The sequence below is a fragment of the Penaeus vannamei genome, chromosome 6 (assembly GCF_042767895.1).
Source record: "Penaeus vannamei isolate JL-2024 chromosome 6, ASM4276789v1, whole genome shotgun sequence".
Taxonomy (NCBI): Eukaryota; Metazoa; Arthropoda; class Malacostraca; order Decapoda; family Penaeidae; genus Penaeus; species Penaeus vannamei.
The window spans coordinates 28,101,181-28,128,680 of NC_091554.1; the positions used below are offsets into that span (position 1 = coordinate 28,101,181).

Sequence of the window (27,500 nt, forward strand, 5' to 3'; positions counted from 1 at the left end):
CAGCCCGGCAAAGCCCTACGGCTATCGACTCTTGTCCAGTCCTACACTTCATGTTATGGTGACCTTCAATTTCACTGAAAAGAATTCACAAAGTGTATAGCTTTACTTACCTTTTTGCCATACATTTGAAATATAATATGAAGATAGTCCAGTAACAAGACACATTATCAATAAGGAATTCCTTGCCTGAAGCACACTCGGGAAATGCACACACATCTCGGCGCATAATTCAGAGGCCGAGAGTATACGTGGCCATCAGCATAGAACAATCGGTTTGTCCCTCTTCCCTCGAACAATCCGCCAAGACCAGATCAGAACGGCGCGTCTCGAACTATAATACGTAACTATACGCAGCGAATACTATGGTTAATGTGTGGCACGATGTTTATCACTTTGCACGGGTTCCGGATTGTGGCCCGTGTCGCCCGTCCAGCCGAGCAGAAGCACGAGGCAGCGCCGTGTTCCTCTGTGTTACTCACAGGCGTGCACGAGATCCTCCTGATAGGTCATGTTGAGCTTCTATCTTACCTATTCTTGTGCCAGAGCTGCTATCGATGCGGTCCCGTCGGCCGGGCCAGGCTGCGGGAAAAGGCCCTTTTTGCGAATTGCGATTTTGTTTGTATGTCTTTGTTTGTCCCGTGCTATTGTTAGGTTAAGCGAGCTCCGATAAGGAAATATAGTGATATGTTTCATTTAGTACCTTTACTCCCGGTCTCACTTCGATTTTGAAAATATATATATTACTACTTTGTAAATTCAAATACGCACACACACACAGCAACAACTACAAACACACAGACACACACACACACTCACTCACCAACAACAACTACAAACATACAGACACACACACACTCACATGCACACGCACACGCACACGCACACGCACACGCACACGCACACACACACACACACACACACACACACACACACACACACACACACACACACACACACACACACACACACACACACATACACACTCACACACTTTTTTCTCTCTCTGAAACAACTTCCCATACTTCCTCCCTTTCCCTCCCTCTCGCCCCAGCGCCATCCATCTCCCTCGCCGTCAGGAGCCTTCGCCACACGTTCCTCCGCTTCATGGTGAGCGTCCTGGCGTCCTGATGGGCCTTTGATAATGTTACATCTCAGGGAAATCTCACAGTTCGGATGTGACATTTTTTCAAAGGGATTTTGTTTTCCTTTTCTTTTTTTCTCCATTCTTTAGGTCCTGCGAAGTTCGAATGCCAAGATAAAAAGATGATCTTTCCAGCTCCTTGTCCGATTCTTTTGTTTATGTTCCTGCGATCTCGTAGCGGTTACTCAGGAATATATATATTTTTTTTACATTGCAGAAACAAAGTTGGATAACCGTTCACTTGTCAGTAACTACGTCCAGTGAGAATGATTGTTTATGATTCACGAACTCGCAGCCTTACTACTATCGTTGCCCATTCATTTATAGTTAGTAAAGACCCCGTAATTTTCTGGTCTTACTTCCTATGAGATATTATATAACGTTACATAAAACATTGCAATTTCATCAAGGTAACGGCTCATGAGCTTTCGCTTCTCCGCCTCAGAAGAAATAGGAAGTCTTTGCACGGTGCTTAGTTTGCAACACTGCGGGACTCGGACGGGAGAGGACCGTGGAGAATTTCGACTCCTCTTCCTTGACCCTTTCAACTCCGGGTCGTTTTGCAAATTGCAGTTTATAAAATTGAACAAGTCAAATATATAACATAAGCTGCGTATAACAGTTTATTAAGAAACTAGATTTTTTTTTTCATCAGATGTTAATTACAGCACGTCATGGTCACCACACGTACCATTACCACCTCCATACAAAACTCGTTCCTTTTCAAAGTATGTATTCAGGTTCATTCTTTTGCATAGTCGGGATGACTTGATAAAGTTGACGACATATCCTTAGCGAGTTCATCCGTTTCTATGTTTCACTTACGAATATCGCACACGATCCTGATACTTATCGCGGTCATTTTGGAAGGTACTTTGGCCTATATTAGTCGTAGTGTTTGGGACACCATGTATCGCAGCTCCTGCCATCTTATGATTGTATCTCTCACACCGTGCCCATGTACAGTCTTAACAGGGCGTGCGACTACTTGCGTCCGTCGGAGCAGTGGACACCTTGGCCGTCCGATCCGGGGCGCGATAACCGCAGCACGGGGGCGGGTGGTAGCGGCCGCGAGCAACGTGGCCTCCGCCCAACTGCTCCACCCGCCGCTCAGGGACACGAGATGCAGTCGCGATATTCTGCAGCATCTTACGGATCTCCTTAAACCCGTAATGCAAACGACATCGCGATGGCCCGACATGCTGGCAGTTATGAAAATTGCGGCCGCAACGCAGTGTTTGCCAGACGCTCTGAGGGGCAGGGGCGGTTCCGAGCCACCTAAGGGTTAAACCAACAGTAATGTAGTTGTCAAGGTACCAAGCCATGCAGGTCTTCAACAGCTTGACCTCACTGTTGGCCGAAAAAAAGAGAGTCGGTTTCCCCTAAATTCTTCAGATTCGCTGAGTTGTGAAAGGCTTGAGGTCGAGTTTCGTGAGCAGCTCCCCGTTTTTGCAACGATCATTTTAAAAAGAGTTCCGCGGAATGACGTCCGGGCGAAACGACGGCGCTGCCAGCCAAACCGGAATGGCCAAGCAGACCGTGTACCAATGGTCTCACATTACACAAAAGTCATAGGGACTTCCGCGGTATTCGTCTCTTCCCCCAACGTTTTCGTAAAGCCACTGGCCATTAACCCACTTCCTTATCCCCGTAAAAGCATAAAACTGCAGCTAAGGTCATTAAAACGGAGAGATAAGATTCAGGGTTGACACTACCAAGAACCTGAAGACTTTGGTGGTGTGGCTGTCGGAAAATCAGATTATCTAAGGACTCCTCAGCAGGACGCCCTGACCCCAGGAGTCACCTTACCCGCGTCCCACAGACCCGACTCCACCCAAGACACAGACACAGCCCTTAACTCTTCCCTTCATTTCCTTAGTCTACTCTTATACTAATGCTGTTTCTCCCCCCCCCCTCTCCCTACCTCCCCTCCCCTTCTCCTCCCCTCCCTTCCCCTCCCCTCCCCTCCCCTCCCCTCCCCTCCCCTCCCCTCCCCTCCATCCCCCCCCCCTCTCTCTCTCTCTCTCTCTCTCTCTCTCTCTCTCTCTCTCTCTCTCTCTCTCTCTCTCTCTCTCTCTCTCTCTCTCTCTCTTTCTCTGTCTCCCCTCTCTCTTTCAAAATATGATCTTTTGTTAATAATATCAAAGGCGATAATAAAAAAAAGAGAAAAGAGAGAGCGAAGGCACAGGCAAATGAGCAGCTAACCCTGTAAAAATGGCTGTTATCTCGAGCCATCAGGCCCATGCAACACGATCTGCAACAGGCACAGAGTAAACAGTCGTAAAGTCTGAAAACGACTTCATCCAGTGGTCGCAAACGACCCTAGGAAACTGCCTGTCATGAAAATACAGTCAAATTAAACTCAAATTATCGCGGAAATGTTGGTGAAAGCGTCGAGAATACGACAAGTGCCTAACAACGACTGTTCTTCAGTGTTATACATATTGTTATTCTCATTCGTCTTCATTACAACCAGGAAGGTAAAAACAAAGCAAAAAATAAGAGTAAAAGAAAGTAAATTTGTACCGAGATAATGATGTAGATTTGTCTAAGAAATGGAGGAGAATGGACGGGTTTTCTGCGTTGTGTCTACCTTCGTGAAAAGATCCTCCTGCATTTTTCTCAGTTGCACGGTGCATTGCAACAAAAGAGCAGAGTTATTTCAAATTCGACATCTATATATATATATATATATATATATATATATATATATATATATGTGTGTGTGTGTGTGTGTGTGTGTGTGTGTGTGTGTGTGTGTGTGTGTGTGTGTGTGTGTGTATTTTTATTTTACGCAAATAATGATATTAACATTGATATTATCCTGTTATCAACTTTTACTGCGGTCGATGCATGCTCACGGATGCTAGAACAACATCGCCAAGCGCATCCCCAAAAATAGTCAGATGCTAGTCGCCGATTTTGAGATATTTCATACCCGTCCGACCTGCCTCATAAGCCATGACGGGATTTTGCTATATCAGGTTCCATGTAGCCTTCCAAGATAACTCAGGGTGTGGCGCCTTACTGTGTAGTATGGTGGCGGGACTGTCCTCAAACCTCATTTAACAACCTTTAGTTCCCTTGACATGCGGACTCTAATTACCGAAATAATTATCTGAGCAAAAATTGATTCTCTCCCAGACTTTTAATTAGACCCATTACCTTTCAAGCGGAAAGAAATGATTATCTGGCGAGTATTCTGATTTTTTCCCCAACGACCCGGGGCAAATACGTAAACAGTCCCGGTCAAGTGGTTAGAAAAGAACCAAAGAACAAAGAAACGGGACAAAGGACGATCATTAGAGAGAGAGAGAGAGAGAGAGAGAGAGAGATGCACCTCCAGGGTCAAAAAAGATTTCTCCCCGATTATCTATCCAGCAAGACTCAGGTTGAACGTGACTGAGGGATATATTTTGAAATCACTTTGTGACTTGATAAGGTACTTGGATTGTTATGCAGTTTCTTGCCACTCTCGTGTCACTCCGCTTACAGACAGGTAGGAGCAGCTCTTGAAACTCTGTATGCTAATTAAGAAAGTTTTTGCCGACGATTATCTGATTCTCATAAAGTGGTAGAGGTGGGCGGTGGGCCGAGACCAAGCCCGATTCTACTGCCGCCTCTACATCAGGTTTTTCAATTAATCGATATGCAAACGTAAAAGGACTTCGGCAGGCGAAGTTCGCATCTAATTAGCTGGCTTGAATTTACCTTTGACATGATAAGCCATTTTAAACTTTACGTTGACCTCTATTAAAGATCATTTTTTTCTCTGTCGCTAATAATGAAACACTACATAGTTCACACACACACACACACACACACACACACACACACACACACACACACACACACACACACACACACACACACACACACACACACACACACACAGAAATATAGACAGATAAAACTTGGACATTGCATTAGATAAGAGTAAATTTCGCGGCAGAAGCAGCGAAAGTGCTAGACGAATTGAAGAGTTTTTTGCTGAAGATTATTAGAATCCCAGTGAGACATACAGTTAAGGTTCATGACCTATTCGTAATCTAAGTTTTAATGCTCATTAGGCTTGTCTCTGTTAATGCATACTGTGCTGACATTATGAAAGATAATGAAGAGTTTACGATATCTATCGCAAGAGTCATTTAAGAGAGTCATTCAACCCCCAACCTTTGTTTTTTGTGTGTGTTGTAAATGAAGGTGCTACATTATTCAGTTGTGTCCACAATAGCTAGTAGCAGCTTTCAATCTGTTTACATCTAGTGGTTAGACTGTCAAGAACAATAGATGAGAACAATGGTCTGATTCGCGTGATGAAATCGTGTTATGTTCCGTTGATATGTTTTTCTTTCAAAATAGAATCTTTATGGCTTTATAGTTACAAATGACCTTTAACTGCAGCTTTATAGAGCTTGGTTTCCCTCCATATTGTCTTCCCATGACCGAAATAATTCTTTTGGAACAAGTGAAGGCCCTCTACACATCCCGAGCGCCGCACAGCAACCTTCTCCCACCCCTTCATTATCTCTCCTCTCCATGCTCGATCTCCTGTCTACCTGGGCCGTCCATATCCTTCCTCCTGTCACAAGTGGGGCACGGGGCAGAGGTCGTGGAAGTGAAGGAATTGAGGAAAATACATAAGGTGTAATTATCAATCTTCAACTGACAGGTTTTGGGAGGTGAGGGTTTAGGGAAAGGAAGGGTAACATCAAGCAGGTAGATCTGGTTATGGAGTTGGGGTTGGAGGGCGATCCCCGTCTGTAGGATATCATGAAGGTTTATGAGTTAGTTGGTCTACGGTCACTGTGGCTTTAGTTTTGGGTCCGAAATTTTGTGGAATATGCAGCTACGTGGAATTTTGGCTCCAAATGTTTTATTCGTAATATTATCGGTATGGCCTCTTTGTCCGTCGAAATGGAAAGAAGAATACCAAGCTGTTGCGATGCCCTGCCTCGTATGCACTTTATTACCCGCTCTAGCTCAGATAGACCTCGACTTCACTATAAGAAATATAACGAAAACACACGACTAAAGAACTTACTACCAATCTTTATTCATTATCGGAATGTAGCAAGCAGGACTAAAATACAGTAAGTTGTTAACTCCCGCGTAAGTACCCGCGATAATTCGAGTAGCGGCCACCAGAGGGCTCCATGCGCGGCCTAATATGGCGGAGGAGAAGGCCGCGCCAGAGCCAATAGATGTTGTGGTTACTAGATCCTTATCACAGGCAAGAGGACAGATCGTTAGATGGGTGGATAAAGGGTGTTACAGTGGCCATAGGGTCTCCTTATAGCATGTAGGCGGTGCGCTGATGAAAGAGCTAATGGCGATGGTGCCTACGCGTGATTGTCATGGAGTTCCGCGGAATTTTACCTCTGCAGGCGATTCCCATCTTTACTGATAAATGTAAATTTAGGAAATAGGTAAATTAATAATTATGATCCATCTATGGCTGTCGGTTCACAAAAGTAACTGAACTTTTACGCGAATACAATCTTGAAAGAAAGTAAAATTTTAGAAATGAGATTCAGATATGCAACCTTTTGCATTCTCTTACTTTCTCCTTCTGGCGGTGGATGAATCCGGATATTAAATCAGCCTAAGAAAAAACTTCTTGGATGGGTGCAAATGCTTATTTTTTCTACAGAGGCAAACACAGCCACGCATAAACAAACAAAACAAGCACACGATACCAAGTGTAGAATCCCATAAAGACTACCAACACAAACCATCCAATTTCACGAAGTTTGAATATTAATGAAGATCAAATATGGCAGTGGTCTTGGCATTTTTAGGGAGAGCGGCATGCTGAAGCGCCCTCCTCCCCTCCCCTCCCTCGGGCATGGGAATATCATACGGTATGCCTGATTCGGGACTCTAATGCGCGATAAAAGTGGCACGCAATGCGGACTATGCTGCCGGTCGTGTCGCTGAGGAAGCTGCCACTGTCCCTCTCCTTGGCTTGGCGGCCGTTTTGTTGTGGCGGCCACTGGCGCTGTTTACGTTGCGTTGTTTGCGGATACTGATACTCTGTTTCGTCAGCTGCTGTGTGGATACGTTTTGCTTTTGCTGACAAAGATTTTTTGATCATTATAAATCGATGGATGCTTAATCGACCCCAAAACTGATCACACATTATTCATGCGGCTAAGCTTTAAACTGAAATTTATTTATTTATTTATTTTTATTTTTTATTTATTTATTTTATTTTTTTTTTTTTGGCGACTTCTTATTGTTTCCGCTCGCCTATTCATTTTCTATCATATTATATGTCGGACGTCAAGGTATATGACCATCTTAAATAAAATGCATCGTAGCATCAACCGTCCAACGGTCATTTCCTCTCAATGATAAATACTCACCCGGAAGCTCCTTTATCGAACTCTCCTTGGCGTTTTTATACCTTCTACATCACTATAGATTATCATTTCGCCTTCAAGAGACGGCTGGAACTGGTAATAAAGGCAAGCTCTTTAAAGATTTTTAGGTGGCGGAACCCGACGAGCGTTCAGGGCGGGGAAAAAACAAGAATTTCTAGCTGTTTAGCAGACTACCTGTGAGTTTACCTTTGTTTAGTTTGCGGACCCTAAGGGACCTGGCCCGGTTCGGGTGGAGGTGGCCTCGTAGTATCGCATTGTCTTTCTTTCTTGTTTCTCGTCTTTGTGCGTGTGTGTGTTCAGTGTAATCTTGGTTATTATAATGTCGACGTTTAGGATTTTTTATGGCAGTTTATAGTAACATTCCGTTAAATGTTAAGCGCGCGCGCGCACACACACACACACACACACACACACACACACACACACACACACACACACACACACACACACACACACACACACACACACACACACACACACACACACACACACACACACACACACACACACACCAAACAAGTCTCGTCGTTACTGTACATAAATAATGGATCTTCAAAAAATAGAAGAATGCACTTTAGTCCCGCACTCCATTATGAATCTTTGGTAGTAATTGCAGCCCAGGTAAGCAGGATGTTGAAAAGTTAGTGTTGTCTCTTGCTTGCTAGATACGAGCCACTGCAACTTTGTCATAAAACTATCTAAGCGTGAAGTATAACGCTGTACCCTCGCTTGCCTTGCGTTCGTCAGCTGTCGTGTTTGCCGTCTCAGCCCTTTTAACAGCTGCTAATTTTCAGTCTAGCAAGAAAAAAAAGAAAAAAAAGTTTCCCCCTTTAGCATAGCCGAAATACATGTCTCGTATATTTACGTCAGTATCTGTTACAGGGTTTGCAGCCATGTGTTTTTGATACCATGTTTCGTCCTTATTAGATTAAACACTACGAATTAAAATGTTGCATTGAGCGCGCGTACACACACACACACACACACACACACACACACACACACACACACACACACACACACACACACACACACACACACACACACACACACACACACACACCGTGTACACAACTTCAGCTGTAGACAATCTAAAAACCTAAATATAAACCGCGAAACCGCGCCTTGCCTAAGCGACGACTGTCACTCGCCGCAACGCTCTCCCTCGCCTGCAGGACACGGCAATCGTCCCTCGCAGGAATACGAAAATACACTCGCACCGTCATCCCTTCTTTCCGACGCCCTGGTTCCGTCTCTCCCTCCGCCAAGATGATTAGCCCTGTTTTCTTTTTCTTTTTCTTTTTCTCCCTGGCCGCCGTCTGCCCTCGCTGCCCTCCCCATCGCGCTCCTCGCCCCCAGCCTTGCCCACCTTTCACCCCACCAACAAGATGTTTATTTCCATCTCCACACGAGCCGTACGAGCCGAGCGCTTCCTTGGTGCTGTCCAGTAATTCACGCAAGTGTACAATTTACTCCAAGCACGAAATTGTTATTCCATTCAGCACCTGCCACTGGTAATAGCGGGTTCTGCGCTGGCGAAACTTTACTAAGCTTGCGATATAATTTGCTTTAGAGAAACTTTGGGCTATCAGCCATGCCGACTTTTAAAAATTTACCTTTGCTATAAATATGGTGTTGTAATCGGGCTAAAAGGAGATTACAGAAACTCAGTATATTGCTTGAAGACGCGTTTCTTATTCATATTCTGACCTATAAAAAGGAGAAATATATGAATGATGCTGACAGAAGACGGCAATCTTTTCGAAACTCCCTCACCATATCATGCCGCACCAAGCCTGTATTTCATAGTCGCAAAATCATAGGCACATTCCCATAACTTACCTTGTGTTGGCACTGCCTCCTCCTTCTGTCCATATCCTACAGTACCAATCAATTTAAATTACACGCCGTCAATGTGGTATCTTTGTTATGCTAAACTCCGCTCGACTTGTGATGTCATAAATTATGCTAATATTCCTTTTTCTAACTTTGTTATAAAGAAAGAGAAGTCAATGGGAGAAGATTAAGACTTTGATGATATGTATTAAAGTTTTCTTACTAAAAAACAAAGCAAATAGGCGAAATATAATGGGGAAATATGCCACATGATAGATACTGTATCAGGGAATTAATTACATGTTGTCAATGGGGATCGTGTTTACGTGTACAATATGCAAATGAGAAATGTTGACATATAAGAAACACTTTGAAGCGTGCAAAACCCCAGACTGTTTTTTCCTCGTCTTCATCCTCTTCTCTCTTTCTCTTTCTCTTCTTCTATCACTCTTTCTCTCCTTCTATGTCTCTCTGTCTCACTCTGTCCATTTATTTTAATCCTAGAAAGCTTCCAACCTCTACGCATCCCCCCAAGAGTTCTCATAAACTGTTTGTCAGAGTAGAATTGGCATTAATATAATTACAGTCCGAGCCTACCCCGAGCTCTACTCTCGCGCCAGCACCTACGGGCAACGGCCAAGAGAAACTGGTCACATCCTAGTAATTACTGCTGACGTAACTGGTGTCGTCGACGACTAATGCTGTTGTTTACAGTCAGCTTCTCAATGGGGCCCGGCTGTAAAAATAGACAGCTGGAGCCATTCTTGAAAAAAATGCACTCCTCTTACCCAGGGATTTAGGAAAGTCCAATCACTACGTCACACAATTAACATTTTCACAAAGTATGGCAGTTTATTCCACGCTGACCAATACATATTTCATTTTGGCCCAGTTTGGAGGCTGGCTTGATCCGCATACGACGATATTTATGAGTGCCAGACCGAAAACTAATGCCAGTTATATATCAGGTTCATTAATCTCATATCGCCAATGCTACTTAAGATGAGGTTTATGCAATTAGCCAAGGGAGGCATTGCATGATTTCGCAATCAATCAAATTAATTAGTGTTTCTGAACAACTTTAAAAGCAAAATTCATTTAGCTACAAAATTTATTCATAATTATTTATAGTTTATTGCTCCTACTACTACAGCTATTATTACTGTCATTACCATTACTATTGTTATTGTTGTTATTATTATTATTATTATTATTATTATTATTATTATTATTATTATTATTATTATTATTATTATTGTCGTTGTTGTTGTTGTTGTTAGTATCATCATTATTATTATCATTATCATCATCATCAATTATCATAAATACATTTGTACTGTGTTATTCATACGAGTATACTCAGCATATCTACCTACAGTGCAGTGTTGGCAAAGCATTATTGTTTTCAACATTTTCATGCCTGCACAGAGAAACACTTACAAGGCACACACAAATGGGCTCCATGGCGGTACCGTGTCTTCCCCAAACGCCCCCCGTTTCCCCGCACCTCATGACCGGCGGTTCTCGAGAGGAAGCAGAACCCGCCCTTGGAACTCCCTAGGAAGTCCAACTCGTGCTTCGCCGGAGATTCAATCGGGAGAGAAATGGCTCACGGACAAATTTCGCAAAGTCTCCCCCCGCCTGCCGAAGTGTTCTCTCCATCACCCGGGCCGACACGCCGCCTCCCTACCCCCTGGGGCTTGGTCGTCCAGAGATGAGGGTTGGCGGGGGCTGGGAGGGGGGGGGGGAGACGGGGGGGGGATGGGAGAGGGAGAGGGGGGGAGACGGTTAGAGGTGGGGAAGACCAGCGGGGATCTGACCTCTGACCTCTAGAACTACAGTCAGCGCCACCACCACCACCCGCGGCCCTTTGTTATTATTGGGTTATTTTTTGTGTGTTTGGTTGTTGCTGCTGTTTTACTTCCAGCGTGTTTTAGTACGTTCGAAATGATTGTTTAGCGAAAATGGTACGCATCTTATGCAGATGCAAGCGGCTCGCTCCTTCCAAGGGTTGTAGCATTTGCAATTTGCATTACAGGACGTGTTGTGTTTTCTTGCTCGTTTCGTGTAATTATGCTCTCCATAGGCAATACTGTATTCATTACCCGCAAGCGTTCCTACTATTCCCCCCCCCCATCCTAACCCCTTTGCTTCATCCATCCTCACACCTCCATTCCTCCTCCTCAATCTTCTTTCTCTTCTTTTCTTTCTTCTTCTCTTCCATTTTTCTCCTTCTCCTCCTCCTTCTTCTCCTTCCCCCTCCCTCTCCTCCTCCTTCTCCTTCTTCTTCTTCTCCTTCCCCCTCCCTCTCCTCCTCCCTCTCCCCCTCCCTCTCCCTCTCGCCCTCGCCCTCCCTCTCCACCTCCACTCCCAGCCACACCTTCCCCACCCTTACCACCTCACCTGGAGGCAGTACCTAATTACTGAGCCGAGTATTATCTCTTGAAACCTTAACCGTGTCAGCGTCTTAGCTTTGTCAGTCAGCGATAACTTCACTCTTCAGTTGCCGTCGATGCATTACTTCGCTGAATATCCTATAATGGATCCATAACGAATATGAAAGAACTGAATGTATATTTCACCATTTTGCAATAAAGCATTTGTTACGTCAAAGTCCTCATTTCTTTAATGCGTCGCGTTGGCACACCTTAAACGTCTTCCATTCGGGGGAGGGGTGAAAGGGAATAGGGGGGGGGGGTCTTAGGGACGTCGCGGAGGGCACAGGTCGCAGTGGACATTATAAGAACAAAAAAGTGGTAATTAAACCAGCGCTCGGCATTCTTTAAGGGGCCGCGGGTGTGTCGGGGCCGCGGGGCTATACTCCATCTTATCTCAAACTTAATTATTCCAGAGAAATGATCACTGTGCTGGAGGTTTACGGGTGTCGTTATTCTCTCAATATTATTTCTCTCTAAAATTAAGTTCCTCTGATATAATGGGCCGAGTGATCGACGATAATATTTAGAGGTAAAGACTCCCCCTGTTAACAATGTAATAAAGAAATAGTTAAAGCTTCATAACGCTACTGATCGACAGGAGTTATGAAAATGGTCCATATATAAATAATCAACCCAGACTAGGCTTGTGTTTGGTTGATGAATACTTAATCGATAAAGACATCTGAAGCAGCACGACGTATGATATATAGCCTTACCCACATCTCGTATGACCCGTCGATGAAAACAGTCACCAGCCACTCGCAAATATCTTGGCTACAGTCATGATTCGGGGGTCCCCGGTCCGTACCCGTATCAAATCGGTTATTTATTTCCAGGCAGCAGCCCCATTGTCTCATCCCCTCTGTGCTATCACGCCCCAGCCAAAAAAAAAAAAAAAAAAAGTATATCTATTATAGTCCCAACACCCTTTCTGCCTCCTGAAGAAGGCGATTGTCATTTTTCTTTTGCTGCTAGGCTATCCTTTGTTGTTAAAGATGCCGTTTAGAGAATTTTCACTTTCTCCAAGTATTCTTTACCTTCCTGGAAAGTGCGCTTAAAAATAGTCATCGCGCTAACGAACCAGGAGACCACGATCCCGCGTACATTTCTGGGCAATAAATCAAAGAATTTATACTTGCCATTGTGCTGAGGAGGGAGGGAGGGAGGGAGGGAGAGAGAGAGAGAGAGAGAGAGAGAGAGAGAGAGAGAGAGAGAAAGAGAGAGAGAGAGAGAGAGAGAGAGAGAGAGAGAGAGAGAGAGAGAGAGAGAGAGAGAGAGAGAGAGAGAGAGAGAGAGAGAGAGAGAGAAAGAGAGAGAGAGAGAAAGAAAGAAAGAAAGAAAGAAAGAAAGAAAGAGAGAGAGATAGGGGGGGGGGAGAAGAGACAAAGAAAAATGCAGAGAAAACATTCGTTACACAGAATCCAAGAACTTGCGGACAAAACGTAAACACATGCGAACAATCGGCCGGTCTCTCGCTAGATGAACCGCCCTCAGCCTCTCGATATGCAGATGATGTTTGGGTAGCCGAGTCATAAAGATCACTTTCTTGATAACCTACGATACCCTGAACCCCCTACAGCTATGTCCCCCTCCCTCATAGATCCTCCTGCCCTTAGGTCCTCCTCTCCCTCTCCTCCGGCCCTTCATCGATAACCTGCAGATACTAGTGATAACCTCGAAGTCTTAACTCTGTCGTGCTGCCCACGCCGGGGAGGCTGGACAGTCGCCGGAGCCAGTGTTTCTCGTTCTCTCTCACGAACGAACGAAAGCGTGTGGTGTCGGGTCCCGCGTGAGTCCCCGGCGCCTTCACTTGTTCCGACGTCGTTATCCTAATGATTTCTGGCAAATTGATGCATTGCTCGTACCACCTCAAGACACGACAGCCGCAACCATTGGGGCTCGTAATAGACTCGTCTTTGGCCTGCCCAGAAAGACGATGCTTGCAGAAAACAAAGTGTCCGTTTAATATCCTTGTGAATTTGGCAATCTCGATGGCTAAAATATCAGTTAGTTATATGCGTACACATAAGGAAATAACACTTTCTAAATTGCTTAAGTGCCATAAACCTAACACGCAATGAATATTAAACAAAGATAACTGTAGGGGTATGATTTATATGTATACTTTCGTTCCACCCGGGTGCAGCCAAAGCAACAACAAAACAGAGCCGAGTTAATGGTCATTGAAGAAAAGATTCACACTCAGATATGGATTCATGCAGAGGCGATAAGATTGATGGCGCGTGATGGCCGGGTCATGCAAGCGTATGGAATGTTTTGCCGGCCAGTGGGACCTCTCTAATCATTCCCCTCCGCCCCTGGGGAAGGGGAGGGGTCGAGGACTACCAGGGAGGGGCCAAGGAGTACCAGGAGAGGGGTCGAAGAGAGAAGGCGATCCGGCGAGTGTTTGTCAAGTTGAAAAATCCCTCTGGCTGAGCCCCTCACGCGCGGTCACTTCGACCGAGTCTCCAGACACTCTCCAGGAACTTTACTTTGACATGCTATGATGTGTAATGCTCCCCCCACTGGGTCCACCCATGGGACGCCCCCTGGACTAGCCCCCGCAACTCCGAATTAGATATCAGTCTCGATGGCCGAGTCGTGACTGGAACGAGTCGTTAGGACATCTTGATGTCGGGATTGTCTGTAACTGCGCTTGTACAGGTGCTCCTAATGAACTTCCTGCTCAGCTGAAATAGTGACACTTTGCAAAGTTACAATGGAAGTTTACATTCAATCAGCAACACCGCACCCGGAATGGATATTCGTGCTGAATGCTAGTTACCGCATAAGTAGATATATATTAGATGCAGTTGACTCCTTCGGTCTCCTGCTGTCGACCCCTCCTGCCAGGGACAAACCCAGCAGCTCGTCCGTGGTACATCCATCCCGTGGTCGCAGATGGTGGACGTGTCTCTCCCCCACGTGGCGGTGCCCTGCGAGGCGCCGCTGAGGCCTCCCGGTGCTAACATCTCCTCCGGGGTCAAGGGTGAGGAGGCCCGCTGCTCGCAGGAGAGCGTCGGGACCCTTCATCCCCCTGGCCCAGGATTTATGCCTCACCCCTCTTTATGGACTATTGTGTCCTAGGATATCGAAAGCCTCGAAATCTCGTTGTTCTTGGACGAGTCGTGAAGTAGGGCGGGATATTTCGCATCGGGGAAAGGGGTCGAGTGGTGGCTACCATTTAAAAGTGGGAATGTACGAGTCCAACGTTGGTAGTGTGGAGGTCGAAAGTCGCCATCGCTCACCTGCGAGAAAGTGCATTTCCCGCCCCGCCCTCCTCCCCCAGCCCCTGCGATGTATGGGTCTCGGGACTTTACCCCCATTCAGACATGATACAAAATACAAGATTACATAAATCCCTTGCTCGGGGTTATCTCAACGAACTCCCCGGTTGGTCATTGAGCACATAGCTTCATCTCGCAGACAACGCTGAGCGATGAGGAAAATGTGCGAGTAACAAGTATTACCCCACCGGGTTACCCCCGAGTGGGGACCTCTCAGGTGCAACAAGGTATTCATGCGATGCTCAAATCAGGCTACGTGACTGGAAGCCTCAACGGCGCATTACGAAGGCTTCAAGGAGATTATCTTATGCACTGATGCATTCCTCATGACTATGGATTGCTGACACGTGATAAATGAGCGAGATATCGTAAGCCCTGAAATTTATGGGCGAACTTTGCTGTTTGAAAGATGATCGGGCTTTAAAAACCAGGCCAAGGTTTTAATTCACAAACCTGATTTTTGGCGGGTTGACGAATACAGAATATATATATATTTTTATGTGTATCTTGGGAAGATCTTTTAATGGTCCTTGTACACTGAATTTTACATATTTTTCTTTAACGTAAAAATCCCCGGGGTAAAGCGTCATAAAATAAAATTCCAAAAATCTTTCTCGCCCTCGTGCTATACTTTGTGTTGATTATCAGCCATCAGAAAATTATACCCGTCTTGCCTTCTACAATGCATATATTTCATATATTTTAAACTCATTTCAAAGAGATATTGCCCAAAAGTTTTCCGCGCTCACAACTTGAATCTCGCCCGGGATCAGGGATATTTTCGTGTTTTGCAGTGACGTCTCTCAGAGATGCAAATTTCTTCATTTTCACGACGTCTTCAACGAGGGCTGGTTTTATCAAAGCCTGACCCCACCCAATGGCCGCGGGAAGCAAGGTCGCATCTCGAACTGACACACCGCATGCAATAATCGCCCCTGTTTCCGCCTGCCACAGGTGCGGATGCGTTTCTCCTCTCCGCGCTCGGCATTGCGGCCGGGACGACTGGCACGAGGTCATGTGCGAGGGGCTGTGGGCGGAGCTCTGGGCTAATGGCCGCTTTGTGCCGCGGATAACTCGATGTCACGTGCGTCGCCTCTTTAACGCTCCTCCGGCTTTCATCCCGACTCGTGCATCAAATCAAGTGAAATGCGAATCAAGTGAAATGCGGATATTCATGCATTGGATCCAATATGCATCATGCAGAGGGATTATACTGTCGGATTTGCTCGATTCGGTGTCCCAATCAGGGCGCTCCGGTGATTAGGGCGCGGAGTTATGGGCGTATTGATCCTGATGGCGTTCTGATTGCGGCCTCAGCCCTCCCTCTTAACCTCATCATGACACTCCGATCTCCGCGGCCACTTAGAACTGCCACGTCACGGCGTCTGGTCAGCCAACCAAAGGGTGATTATTCTTTAGTACCTGTGGGTTCTCTTAGTATAAATACTCCACACTTTTTTTCTTCTAGTGTGCTCATGAACTTTTGGCTCCGACGAGAGAGATGAAGAAGAAAAACATATTCATGACTCTTAGACTCTCATGCTTCTTAACGTCCCATTCAGGTAACGAGTTTGCTTCATGGTTTCCCGCTCTGAAAGCATCACGCCCTCACCCACCCCTCCCCACCCCTGCCTCACCACACCCTTTTCTTCCCCAGCGGCGTGTGTGACATGCCACGCCCTGGCCCATACGATGCCACTCACTCATACCCTCCTATGCCCGCTCCATCAGCCCGCCTTCCTTGGGGCACCACCCTCCATTCACAATTTTATCACCATCATGATCACAAGTTTTTATTATGTTTTATGGAGTATTTGACCGTTGAAAGATATTTTAATGACTGTTGCATGTTCCTCCACACAGATTTATGAAGGGATTTGTGCGTTTAACGAGCAGAATTAGATTGTACTTCATTCATCTTTCAGTGTGTTTACATATACATGCGAGTACGTAAAGGTGAGAGGGTGAAAGTGACGTAAGTGCGTATGTTTGCGTGCGAGGAGGGAGGTGGTGCAGCTGGTGCGGCCGTGATGGTCAGTAATCCTAGGGGAGGTGGACGGCCCGCCAAGCCTACACTATTACGTTAAGATGCAACATGCGGCCCACCCCGCCCACGCTGCCGCCTCCGCGTCCCGGCGAGCCTTCGTGCGCCTGGGGTGGTGCTCGCTAATGGTGCCTGATGTAGGTAATGTAATGGAAACACCTGACCTGTGGTGCGTGACTAATAGCTCTCTCTTCTTTCCTTCCAGTTACTTCAGCAGTCCAAACAACGGGTTCCTACGCCATCCTTTAGGAGGCCTCGCCGGCTACAAGCACGGATCCGCACCCTTCCTCGGGGGCGTTCCTACTCCACCCACCACGTCTTCCTCCGCTAAAGATACTGACAAAAAGGTGGACCCAGTGCCAGTCACATCGGCGGCAGGCCTCGGCCCGATGCCTCCCCACCCCGGAGCGTCTCCGATGTTCCCCGGCGCGGGCCTTCCAGGCTTCCCAGGGTTCCCTCTCGTGGACATGTCCTCCACTCAGGTCCTTCTCAACATGGTGCGCAACGCATCAGCTGCGCAACAGTCACAGTTGGAAAACTACCTGCGTGGCGCTATGAAGAGGCCAGCAGACGCCCCTACCTCCCCTCTTGATCTCTCCGCGTCCGTCGCCACGAAGAGACCGAGGACAGAAACTTCTAAACCTTTCGACGTGAAGAGCCTGTTTAGTTTGCCGCACGAAGAGGAGAAGAAGGCAGAAGCCAAGGCGCTCACCAACAGGTCACCCACACCGCCTAAGCCTCGGCCTACGCCCTCGCCTGGCACGCACAAGCCGCCCACCCCGTGCTCCGACAAGAACTGCCCGAGTCTGGAGTCCATCGGTCACTGGACAGTCGACGACGTCTGCTCTTTCGTCGGGAGCATAGAGCTGTGCGCCGAATATGTTGAGGTAAGTTGCACAATTACTTTAGCCCTTCTCATATAGAAGTAGCTGATCACATTTACATTAATCTGTTTTAATAGTCATGCACGTCTCATTTCCATCCTGAAAACAATAGTATAATTGTAAAACGCCCCCCCCCCCCCTCGAGGGTAAGAGTAGCAGTGCAATCAAGCTGTCGCCGCCGGTAAAAGCGAGTCTTATCCAAACATGGTGTCTATCATTTACTAAATTCCTATGGTTCCCTATAAGCGTCTGCGGAACAAAAGCAGCCCTTTGTGCCATCCCCGGGCTATGACCACAGAACCTCGTAATGTCACAGCTAATACGTGTTTCTCTCAGCGATGCCATTACCATATGACTCATCTCGGGGTTTAATAAAACCGTCACCTTTTTATTTTTTAATCTAAACCTGTCATAACTCCCCGCACTTGCTTCATCCACCTGGGGGTTAAATGAGAACTCAGACATCATTAGGCATCATGGGAAGATATCAAATAATCAAGGCATTTAACCCCCGACCGTCTGAGGTATGTGAGGGCTTGGCAACCATTACCTCCGCGCACTGGCCAGGTGATATTACAACCATTACCTTCACGGGGCGGAGGGTACCTGTTATTACCACCGGGCCGTTTGTTTCTCTCGGCCGCCGCGACATTCCACGACACGAAACCTACCACGACCCGCGGGAGCTTCTCTTTAATAGCCGCTCGGGTGCACGGTCGATCTTATCCACTCCCGCATTAATCATTCTAGAATTCCACCGATGCGCGGAGCTGAGGTTGAAAAAAAAAAGAAAAATCTGGGTGTGTAATAACTAGACTTAAAAGTGATTGATTTCCTAACTCACTAACGAAATAGCCATATAAGTAGAAACCATCTCACCATCACTACAGAAGAATAGGTCTTCGTCTCGTCTTAAAAGGTCCAGGCTTTTCGTCAGCCCATCAATATAACCGAAGATTAATTTCTCAAGACCAATAGGCCTAAGATGATTTATCACTCAGATCGGTCTGTGTTTGGGAGCGGCACTGCAGGTGTGGGTCGACTAATGTTACGTGTAATAAGTACTGTGGCATTGGCTGGAGGGAATCGTCGAGGTGGAAGATAGATCGGATCATTTCTAATGGATTGTGTGTGCGTGTGTGTGTGCGCGTGCGTGTGTGTCCTTGCGTGCGGGCACACGTTCATGTTTAGTAGTTGACATTTTTCAGTAGAATATACAGATATAAAGTGAACCCTCACTTACCTTACTGTAGAAAAAATAAAAAATAAAAATAAAAAAACGAAATTCAAATCAATTTAAGGTCTTCAGAATCTCTCTTGACCCCCTCCCCCTCCCCTCCTTCTTCCACAAGCAAGAGTGGTCAAAGAGCTCTCGTCGACGCCCAAAATATGATGAAGAAGGGCGGAGGGCGACAGAAATGACCGAGGGAGGCGTAAGCATTAATGAATGGGTTATTGAAAGCCAGAACATGACATTCGAGACGTAAAAATGGTGATGTGTTGAACAATTAACTAGGTTTCTTGTAATGAAACGTGTCCATTAGTTGCGGTCTCTTAAACCCGAAGAAAATTAAATTACATGGATAACTTGAAAGATGCCGACTGAATTAATAATAAAAAAAAGAAAAACAAAATCGATCCGTGTCCTCCAATATTCCCAAGAGGCCTATAACCTTTCAGAAATTGATTTGGAGAAAGTAAGAAAAAAATAAAAAAATACAGAAAAAACAACAACGCTGACGTCTGTAAATAAAGATGTAAATTGCCACAAAAGGTCCACGTTAAGAGTGACGTCGATGAGGACATTTATAGGCCCGCCTCGGCAATAAACGAGGAGAGAGTTCCCGAAGGCCTAACTTGACAATAAAAGGGGCCGAGCGCGAAGGAGGCGTCGGGGAGGCCTACCTTGGCGATAACGCAGGTGAGAATCACGTAGCATCAGCGATAACCCGAGAAGGGCGGTGGCGGGGAGCGGCGTCCGTGGCAGGGAGGGATATCTACAGAACCCATTAAGAGAAGGGAGGGACCGCCGTCTCGGGGGCCCGGTCGCCGCGACGTAATGAATCCCGCATGTAGCGACGCCTCCTCCGCCTACCGTTCTAGGCCTACGCATCTCATTACATATTCTGGACTATTGTTTGCGGTAAACGTCGGCTCTTGTTCGGGAAGGGGTTGCCTGGTCCAGCGATTGGGATGCGCGGCCGGGCGGGAAGGCGCTGCGGACGCCGTGATTAAAATGATTTTAGTTCCAGTAATTAATAGTTCGCGGAGACTAACGTGCCTGGGTTATGATACCGGGCAGGGGGGGCTAATAACTCCTGCTATAGACCGCGTATACCCTTCAACCGCTTGTTGATATATTTTATCAATAGACTGAAAACTTAATGCCTTTCACCGACTATTTAATAACAGATGAAAGATGCATCCCGATTTTTTTTTTCTGAAATATAGTATGATCATTCATTCACTTGAGATATTTTATCGCCATTATCAGACGCGTGATCGAGCCCCGAATACCGTTAGTAATTAAATAAAATCGACTTCTGGCGCGGGAACATTCTTTATCATGTTAGCCGGACAACTTAAAAGATGCTTGCTTTATCTCGCCGAATTTTACCCGAGGAATTTTTGTTTTATAGTCTTCGGCGAAGAGCCCACGAGCAGGGAGGAGGAGGTCACGATGTTATTAAAGAGATAAAAACATTGTTAGCGCTGCACCGGGAGCTTCAGTTCATGCTGGATAAGGAAGAGAAGCTCCCGCTGAGGCTGATAAAGCACTCAGACGCGAACGTTATCAGCTGTGTTCGCTTTATTGCCTTATAAAATCGGTAAATCTGAGCTAAAAGTGTCATCGAGATTTAGTGATATGCATTTTTTTTCGTAATAGATGCTATGTACGTATACAACGAGACTAATTCCGTGAGGTTTCTCAATGGGAAATTCACCTTCACATTTTTTTCCGTGGCGCTGGGCCTGCTTCGGCAGTCGTGGGGACGAAGAGGAGATACCATCAAGGGGGCCACGGCGGGTCATGCTCCCTTCCCCCCTCCATCTACCCACCCTTGCCCCTTCACATGTTAACTCCTCTGTACTTGTCATATAAAATCTAAATAAATCCTTGCATTCTTGATAACATCGGTAAACAATCAGTATTCAAACAACCCTTGCGGTTTTCTTTTCTTTTAATTGTCACTATTATCCGCTGTTAGAGATGAATATAACAAAAATCTTGAGTTATTGCCATGCACACCTGTACGTGAAGCTCAGCGTGAGCCGAAAGCTAATTAGAGCTACGACGTCTCACGAGGGAGACCCGAAGCGCCGGCCACCGCTCTGGGCCCTTTGACCTGCCGGCCGTGGCGTTGTTTACGTGGGGTCTGCGCGGCGGCGTGAAGTGGGCATCGCGAGGCCTGCCCTGACAGTCCCTCCACGCCGAGGTAAATACAAGGTTGAGACGAACACCACTGGCTCTATTATGGCGTTTTAAGGACGTGAAAAACACCACAGGAATGTGATTAAGGCGTTTTTAAAGGATTATCTTGCGCAGTCGTGATATAAGATTCGTGAGCAGCGCTGATGTCGGACATGGATTAATTCTGACAAGTTTATAACTGTGGGTATTTAACACTGGGTCTTTGAGATAGTATCATCGGTCCGGGAAGTACGAGGCAGCCACAAGAGATCCCACCTATCGATAAGAAAGAACTTGAAGGGTTATTTGCCGTTCTCCTTAGGCATACATATTTGTTAAGGAAAAAAAAAGAAAAAGAAAAAGGCTTTCAGGCTAAGTAGATTTGCAATGCCCCCCAAAAAAAGAATATTTAAGAAACTTTCAATAACCGTTCAAATGTTATTGTTCCTGCTATCGGCGTGGAAACAATGGCAGTCAGAGAAACAATAGTTCAATTAATAAGTTATGTGTTTTAAGATAGCCATCAGGAGGAAGGCCAAAATCGTGCGTCAGGTTGCTGGGTCGAACGCTCTCCCGAGTTCAAGCGATTTGTCGACCGGTGAAACTACCTTCGCTTTTGTCTAGGGTTTGGGCGTCGAGCATCAGTCTTGCAGGACGAATACGCTGCAATGACTGTGCTCTTGCTTTCTGCCCAGAGACTTGTTTGAATACATTTAGTAGAAAGTATTCGCGGCATGGGACTAACCTCAGTGTTCCCCTCGGTGAGAATACCTCGTGGCCGCACAGAGAACTCTCTTTGCTGTGTCTAATATTTTCAGCGCACTGACACTAATATCAACCCAATGCAAGTGTTGAAATATTGTTTACGTTTCTACACATAATTTTACGTCACCATTAACAAAAAATACTCCAACGTCAGACAACAAAATTGCCTTTCCTTCGATGACTACCTGCTGCCCTGGTCCCCCTCCCCTCTGTCTCGTGACCCCCCCTCCCCCCATTCCAATCTCTCAGAGACCCACCGGGGCCTCCCTCTGCAGCAGTGGTTAAGGGTTCTTAAGTGGCTCCGTGATGACCCCTGTGTGTGACCCTACTTTGACCTCCTGTCCCGACGCTGACCCAGTCGGAATCTTCCCTCTCTCTCTCCCCCCGTGACCAAAGGTGGAAAAGGGCGTGTATTATTTATGTTCATTATGTATCCGAGCTGAATGATGCTTTGTGTTATAAAGAGACAGAAAAAAACGGAGAGGGAGGGCGGCCGAGCCATTGTTTGAGCGCCGTCCGATTAAGGAAGGCGGATTCCGATGACGGCGATAGGAGAGAAAAAATCTCTCGATAGGTTGGCCTCATCTCGTCTGACATTTGTATTGACGTTGGCAGCAATATAATGCATAAATGCATACTCGATCACGGAATGGCTTACATCATTATCTGTCTGCGTCCGTTTCCCAAATACCCGGCGATACCGAGAAGGGCGTCGAACAAACGCCGAAGAAAAATACGAAACGAAGACAAAAAATGAAACAATGTCGACCGCCCCCGCCCACCCGACAGCCACTCGTGATGACATGGCGATGACGTGATGACCTGAATCAACAAAGGGCTGGTGTCTGCAGCTCGCCCGGTGATGAAGGGGCAGATACTATCGGGATTCGAGCAACTGATGAATACATCATCATATATTGACCTCCGCCCAAGACGAATATATCATGGATCAACAGCCACGTCTGCCAGAAGTACGATGATCTGTATAATGACGGGTGACGAGCATCAGGGCATACGGAGAGAAGCATTCGCGTAGTATCAGATTTATGCAAATGTCCCCAGCCGAGCCTTGCTAGTGGCGGTCATGAATTACTAATGGTTGTAGGAATAACAGTGGCAATGGGAATGAAACAGTTAATATGGAATTACAGTCTTAGATTCTATTGGTCATTATAATCATCATAACGACATTGACCATAAAACTCACCAGCAAGAATAATGGCGACAGAAGTAAAAAAAAAAAAAAAAATCGGAGCCCGACTGCCACGGCCTCTTGTATGAATAAGAGCATTCGATCAGATGGCGCGATACCCGAGCGACTCGCACGACGCTCGTATCCGGTCCTCCTGCTGTCATTGATTTGTGGTCATGGCTTCCCTCTTACCTCAATCATTCTCCCGCTGTCATCGCTGATCCCCCGTCAGCCAGAGGTCACCTTGTCAGCAGCGAGGCGAGGCAGCAACAGCAGATGTCGTCCGTGTCAGGAGGCTCGGGGTCAAGTCTTTCAAGAGTCTCCTGACGTGACTCGCTAGGCTCACCCGCTCCCACCGCGGTCACGAGCTTATTTTTAACAAATCGATCCCACGATTCATGACCAGGATGCTGCCACGCTTTTTAATGCTTCTTTCGTTGGATTTTATTTAGGAAAGTGGGCGCGGGATAAAAGATGTTTCGCTTCGTAAATAATAGGTATTGAAAGAAACTCACAAAGGATTTTTTTTCTTTCTTTATGGGAACCTATAAATTTTCCTTTCTTTTGTCAAATTATTTTGAATCAATTTTGAGCTAAATAAGGTAATCAGTTACTTATTTTTTCCAACAAACATACGAATGATGTTTATCTCGGAACGGTATACCATTGGCTAGCCTACGCTGATCACGTGATCCTCGCCAGCCAATGAGGGCATGAGTTGAGGGCGGGCTCGGCAGCACGACCCGGCGATCAGTAAACCAAGCTACTGGGGTCCTGCGTGAAAATTACTATCATATAGCATGCAACAACGTTACCTCCCTCGACCTCACCGGGGTGCTTGAGCCCTCGGATGCCCCCGGGCGGTCGGGCATCATGGCCAAGGATTGTTTATTTTTGGTTACGTATCACGCCACGCGGGTCGGCTGTTTCTTAAGACCGGCGTTTTGTTTTGTCGAAATTGCAATTACTTGTTGCTTGCTTAGTTTTTATTTTTATCGCCAATGAATTGTAACAAAGTTTCAGAACGTAAATTTAAGTATTCCTTGTGATGCGATGGGTATTTTTATATAGATGACGTGATAGATGAAAGTGCTTCATCATTTGTGTCTGGGGATGATGGGTACATCACGGAGACGAGGTAGGCAGACGCGTCATGAACAAACTTGTAATAAATAAATTCTGATGATCAGGGGGTCTCATTCTGCACACACCTAAAATGCCATAGTCTAGCCTCCCGCCTCGGCAGAGAGAGGCGGCAATCCCTGGAGAAAGTCGCCTGCCATCGCCCTTCTGACGGATGGCGGGAACTCGCCATTCGCGCCGTCTCATCGCGCCGGGAACGCAGACCCTCCTTTCGAATACGCCGCGCTTAGCTTTCATATTTTCCACGAGAGAGAGAAAAAAATGCTTTCAAACGCAAGAATGGAATATTCATGATCAAATATTTTCTTTATCCTTTATCGCCGGCGGCCATAAAACAGACGGACAGCACACGGGTCATAAAACAAAACAGCATCACACAAACCATGATAACATATCCCCCGCTTTTCCTACTGTCGTTTTTATACGTTTTGAAGCCCTTGCCGCAGTCGGTACGAGGCAATCTGTATGCAAACTGGCGCAGACGCTTGTACTACAACTTGAGAGAGACATTGACACGAAACATTGCCTATCAGCCGTATGCTTGTAGAAAATCTTAAATTGTGCTTTAAAAGCTGCTCTTACTCTTCCTCCTTTAGTAGATGTTTTTATCGCGCTTGCATCATTATTATTATTATCATCATCATCATCATCATCATCATCATCATCATCATCATCATCATCATCATCATCATCATCATCATCATCATCATCATCATCATAATCATCATCATCCCCATCATCGTTGTCATTATTATTGATAATATTATTATATGTATTGTTATTATTACCATCCTTATTATTAGTATTAGCGTTGCTTTCACGCTAACGGTATTGCTATTATTTTTACTGTTAATCTTACGATTCCTCTTATGATTCCCCTCGTGCTGCATCTTATTAAATGATCGTTAAATACGTGTTACACCAGATCAGAACTAGACTATCCTAGCATCCATCACTGCTGGACCCCTACAATTACTGCGCTGCTCAGATACGTCCACTAACCGGTGTTTCTCCTTTTCCCTCAGGCGTTCCGTGAGCAGCGAATCGACGGGTCTGCCCTACCGCTACTGACGGAGGAGCATCTTACTTCTAGCATCAACATGAAGCTTGGTCCCGCTCTCAAGCTGCGTTCGGTGTTAGCACGACGCTTAGGTGCTTGCAATGTGTGTCTTCACTGCGACCACTGCCACACGCAGAGTCAGGAGCGACGGCCGGCATCAGCTTCGTCAGGGCAGTAGTCAAGCCCCTCCTGGCACGACACTGACGCCCACACTAAACCCCTATGGGCATCCCTACATTGCCTCGAAGGTACCTAAGTAACGATGGAACAGTGGGACATTTGTGCCTTCTGACATGTACACAAGCCGAAAGAATCACCTCAGGACATCACTGCGAGGCTAAAGAAATTTCACCCTGCCCCCTCGCGACCCGGGGGGGAGGGTGGCAACTCCTATTTGTAACGCGGCGTCTTCGACTGTTCCGGCGACAGCAAGTGACCGACGGAGGATTCGGAACTGTACATAAACCGATCTTCATATAAATGAAGTAAAACGAACAAAAGACTTGTGCTGAACCACCGGGCGATAAGTGGATTCTCATTCAAGTAAACGAACTTTTTAAAGTGTTTATGTAATTGAAAACTTCCTCCGTAATATAAAAGAAAGTCACTTAAAGACTTTACCTTAGTTAAGTGCAGTCCAGTGAGGACAAATAATGAAGGTGCTCTTACCTGTAGATGTTTACTGACAGACAAATCATAGTTGCTGTTGCTTAGTCGACCAAGGAGACGTTCCGTAGGTGCATTTAAACGAGGCATGCGCTTAATAGGACCATATTCTGAAACATAATTTGACTGTGCCATCTGCAAGGGACGAAATAAACCAAGACATTCCATTCAAGTTGAGTAAACACATGATTATTTTGTTATTATCCTCATGCTTATTGACGTACGATGAGGCCAGAGACCACCATACACCCAGCTCAAGAGATGTTTCAGAATGTGGCGCTGCTTAGTGCTTCCCGGCGCCGAATGATTATCATTCATCGCCTTCAAAAGACAAAAAACTCGCTCAAGATTTTCAAGTCATAATAATTTTGAACTTTTGTTATTTTTTCATATAGATTGCCCAATTTTTTTTTGTTTTCGTTGTACAACCGTTCACACAAAATGTACATTGCAAGGAATACCTCAACAGGTTAGTTGTTTTTTGCTGATTAAATGCATTGCAACTTATATTTTTAGAAATGCAAAAAGCTAAAGCTAACAATGAATGACACGTGCTGTAGAGTTTAGCTTGGAGCCCTCGGTAGCTTTGCAAGGGAGAAGAGAGTGGCTGGTCAGAGCTGTGACTATCTGTGCAGACCACGCGTTTCCCTTACAAAACAAACCTGTGTTAACCCAAAGATTATTAATAAGGCAAACTTTAGTCATTTTGATGGTAGAGGCATATAGATGGTTCAGTATTTATTTGTGTATGACTTTGTGCAGCCTGTGTTGTAATTAAAAGGGTAGTCTGTAAAATGTACATATTTTATTGTTAATTTTGTTTACAGCTTTCCCCGAATTACAGAGGGAAAACTTTTGAGTCACTTCAGTTTTTTTTTTCTTTATTTTTTTGTTGAGTGTGTCAGCAAATTGTTTCTTGTTTTCATTGTAGTCACTCACCTCCAGCAATCACTAACAAGGCCATTCGTGGATGATAGTTACGTAATCAAACCACTTGTGTATTATCTAGAATCTATCTGCAGTCCTGTATAACATCACATTCTGTATCGAGAGCTTTAATTTCCTTCAGTGTTATGCATATTCGAAATTGTTTACAAAAAACTCAAGCATCATTTTCAAGCTACAGTTACATTGAGTGTTGGCACATTCCATGCACCACCGCACCGTGACTGTACCGTGATCACTGCCATGTACCGACATTTCCCACCTATCGTCCAACGTTTTGGTCGCCTCCGCTTCATCATTA

At 45.8% G+C, this 27,500-nt stretch overlaps 1 protein-coding gene across 2 annotated transcripts in view; it reads left to right on the forward strand.

Moving 5' to 3' along the window:
* LOC113803111 (uncharacterized) overlaps positions 1-27,500 on the forward strand; it is a 41,591-nt gene that overhangs the window by 13,569 nt on the left and 522 nt on the right. For both annotated transcript variants that reach the window (XM_070122806.1, XM_070122807.1), the window contains exons 3-4: positions 17,338-18,019; positions 25,554-27,500. The exon at positions 25,554-27,500 is cut by the window's right edge and continues 522 nt beyond it. In XM_070122806.1, coding sequence (XP_069978907.1) covers positions 17,338-18,019; positions 25,554-25,766 — 895 coding nt within the window. In that variant the 3' untranslated portion in view covers positions 25,767-27,500. The remainder of the gene's footprint in view (positions 1-17,337; positions 18,020-25,553) is intronic.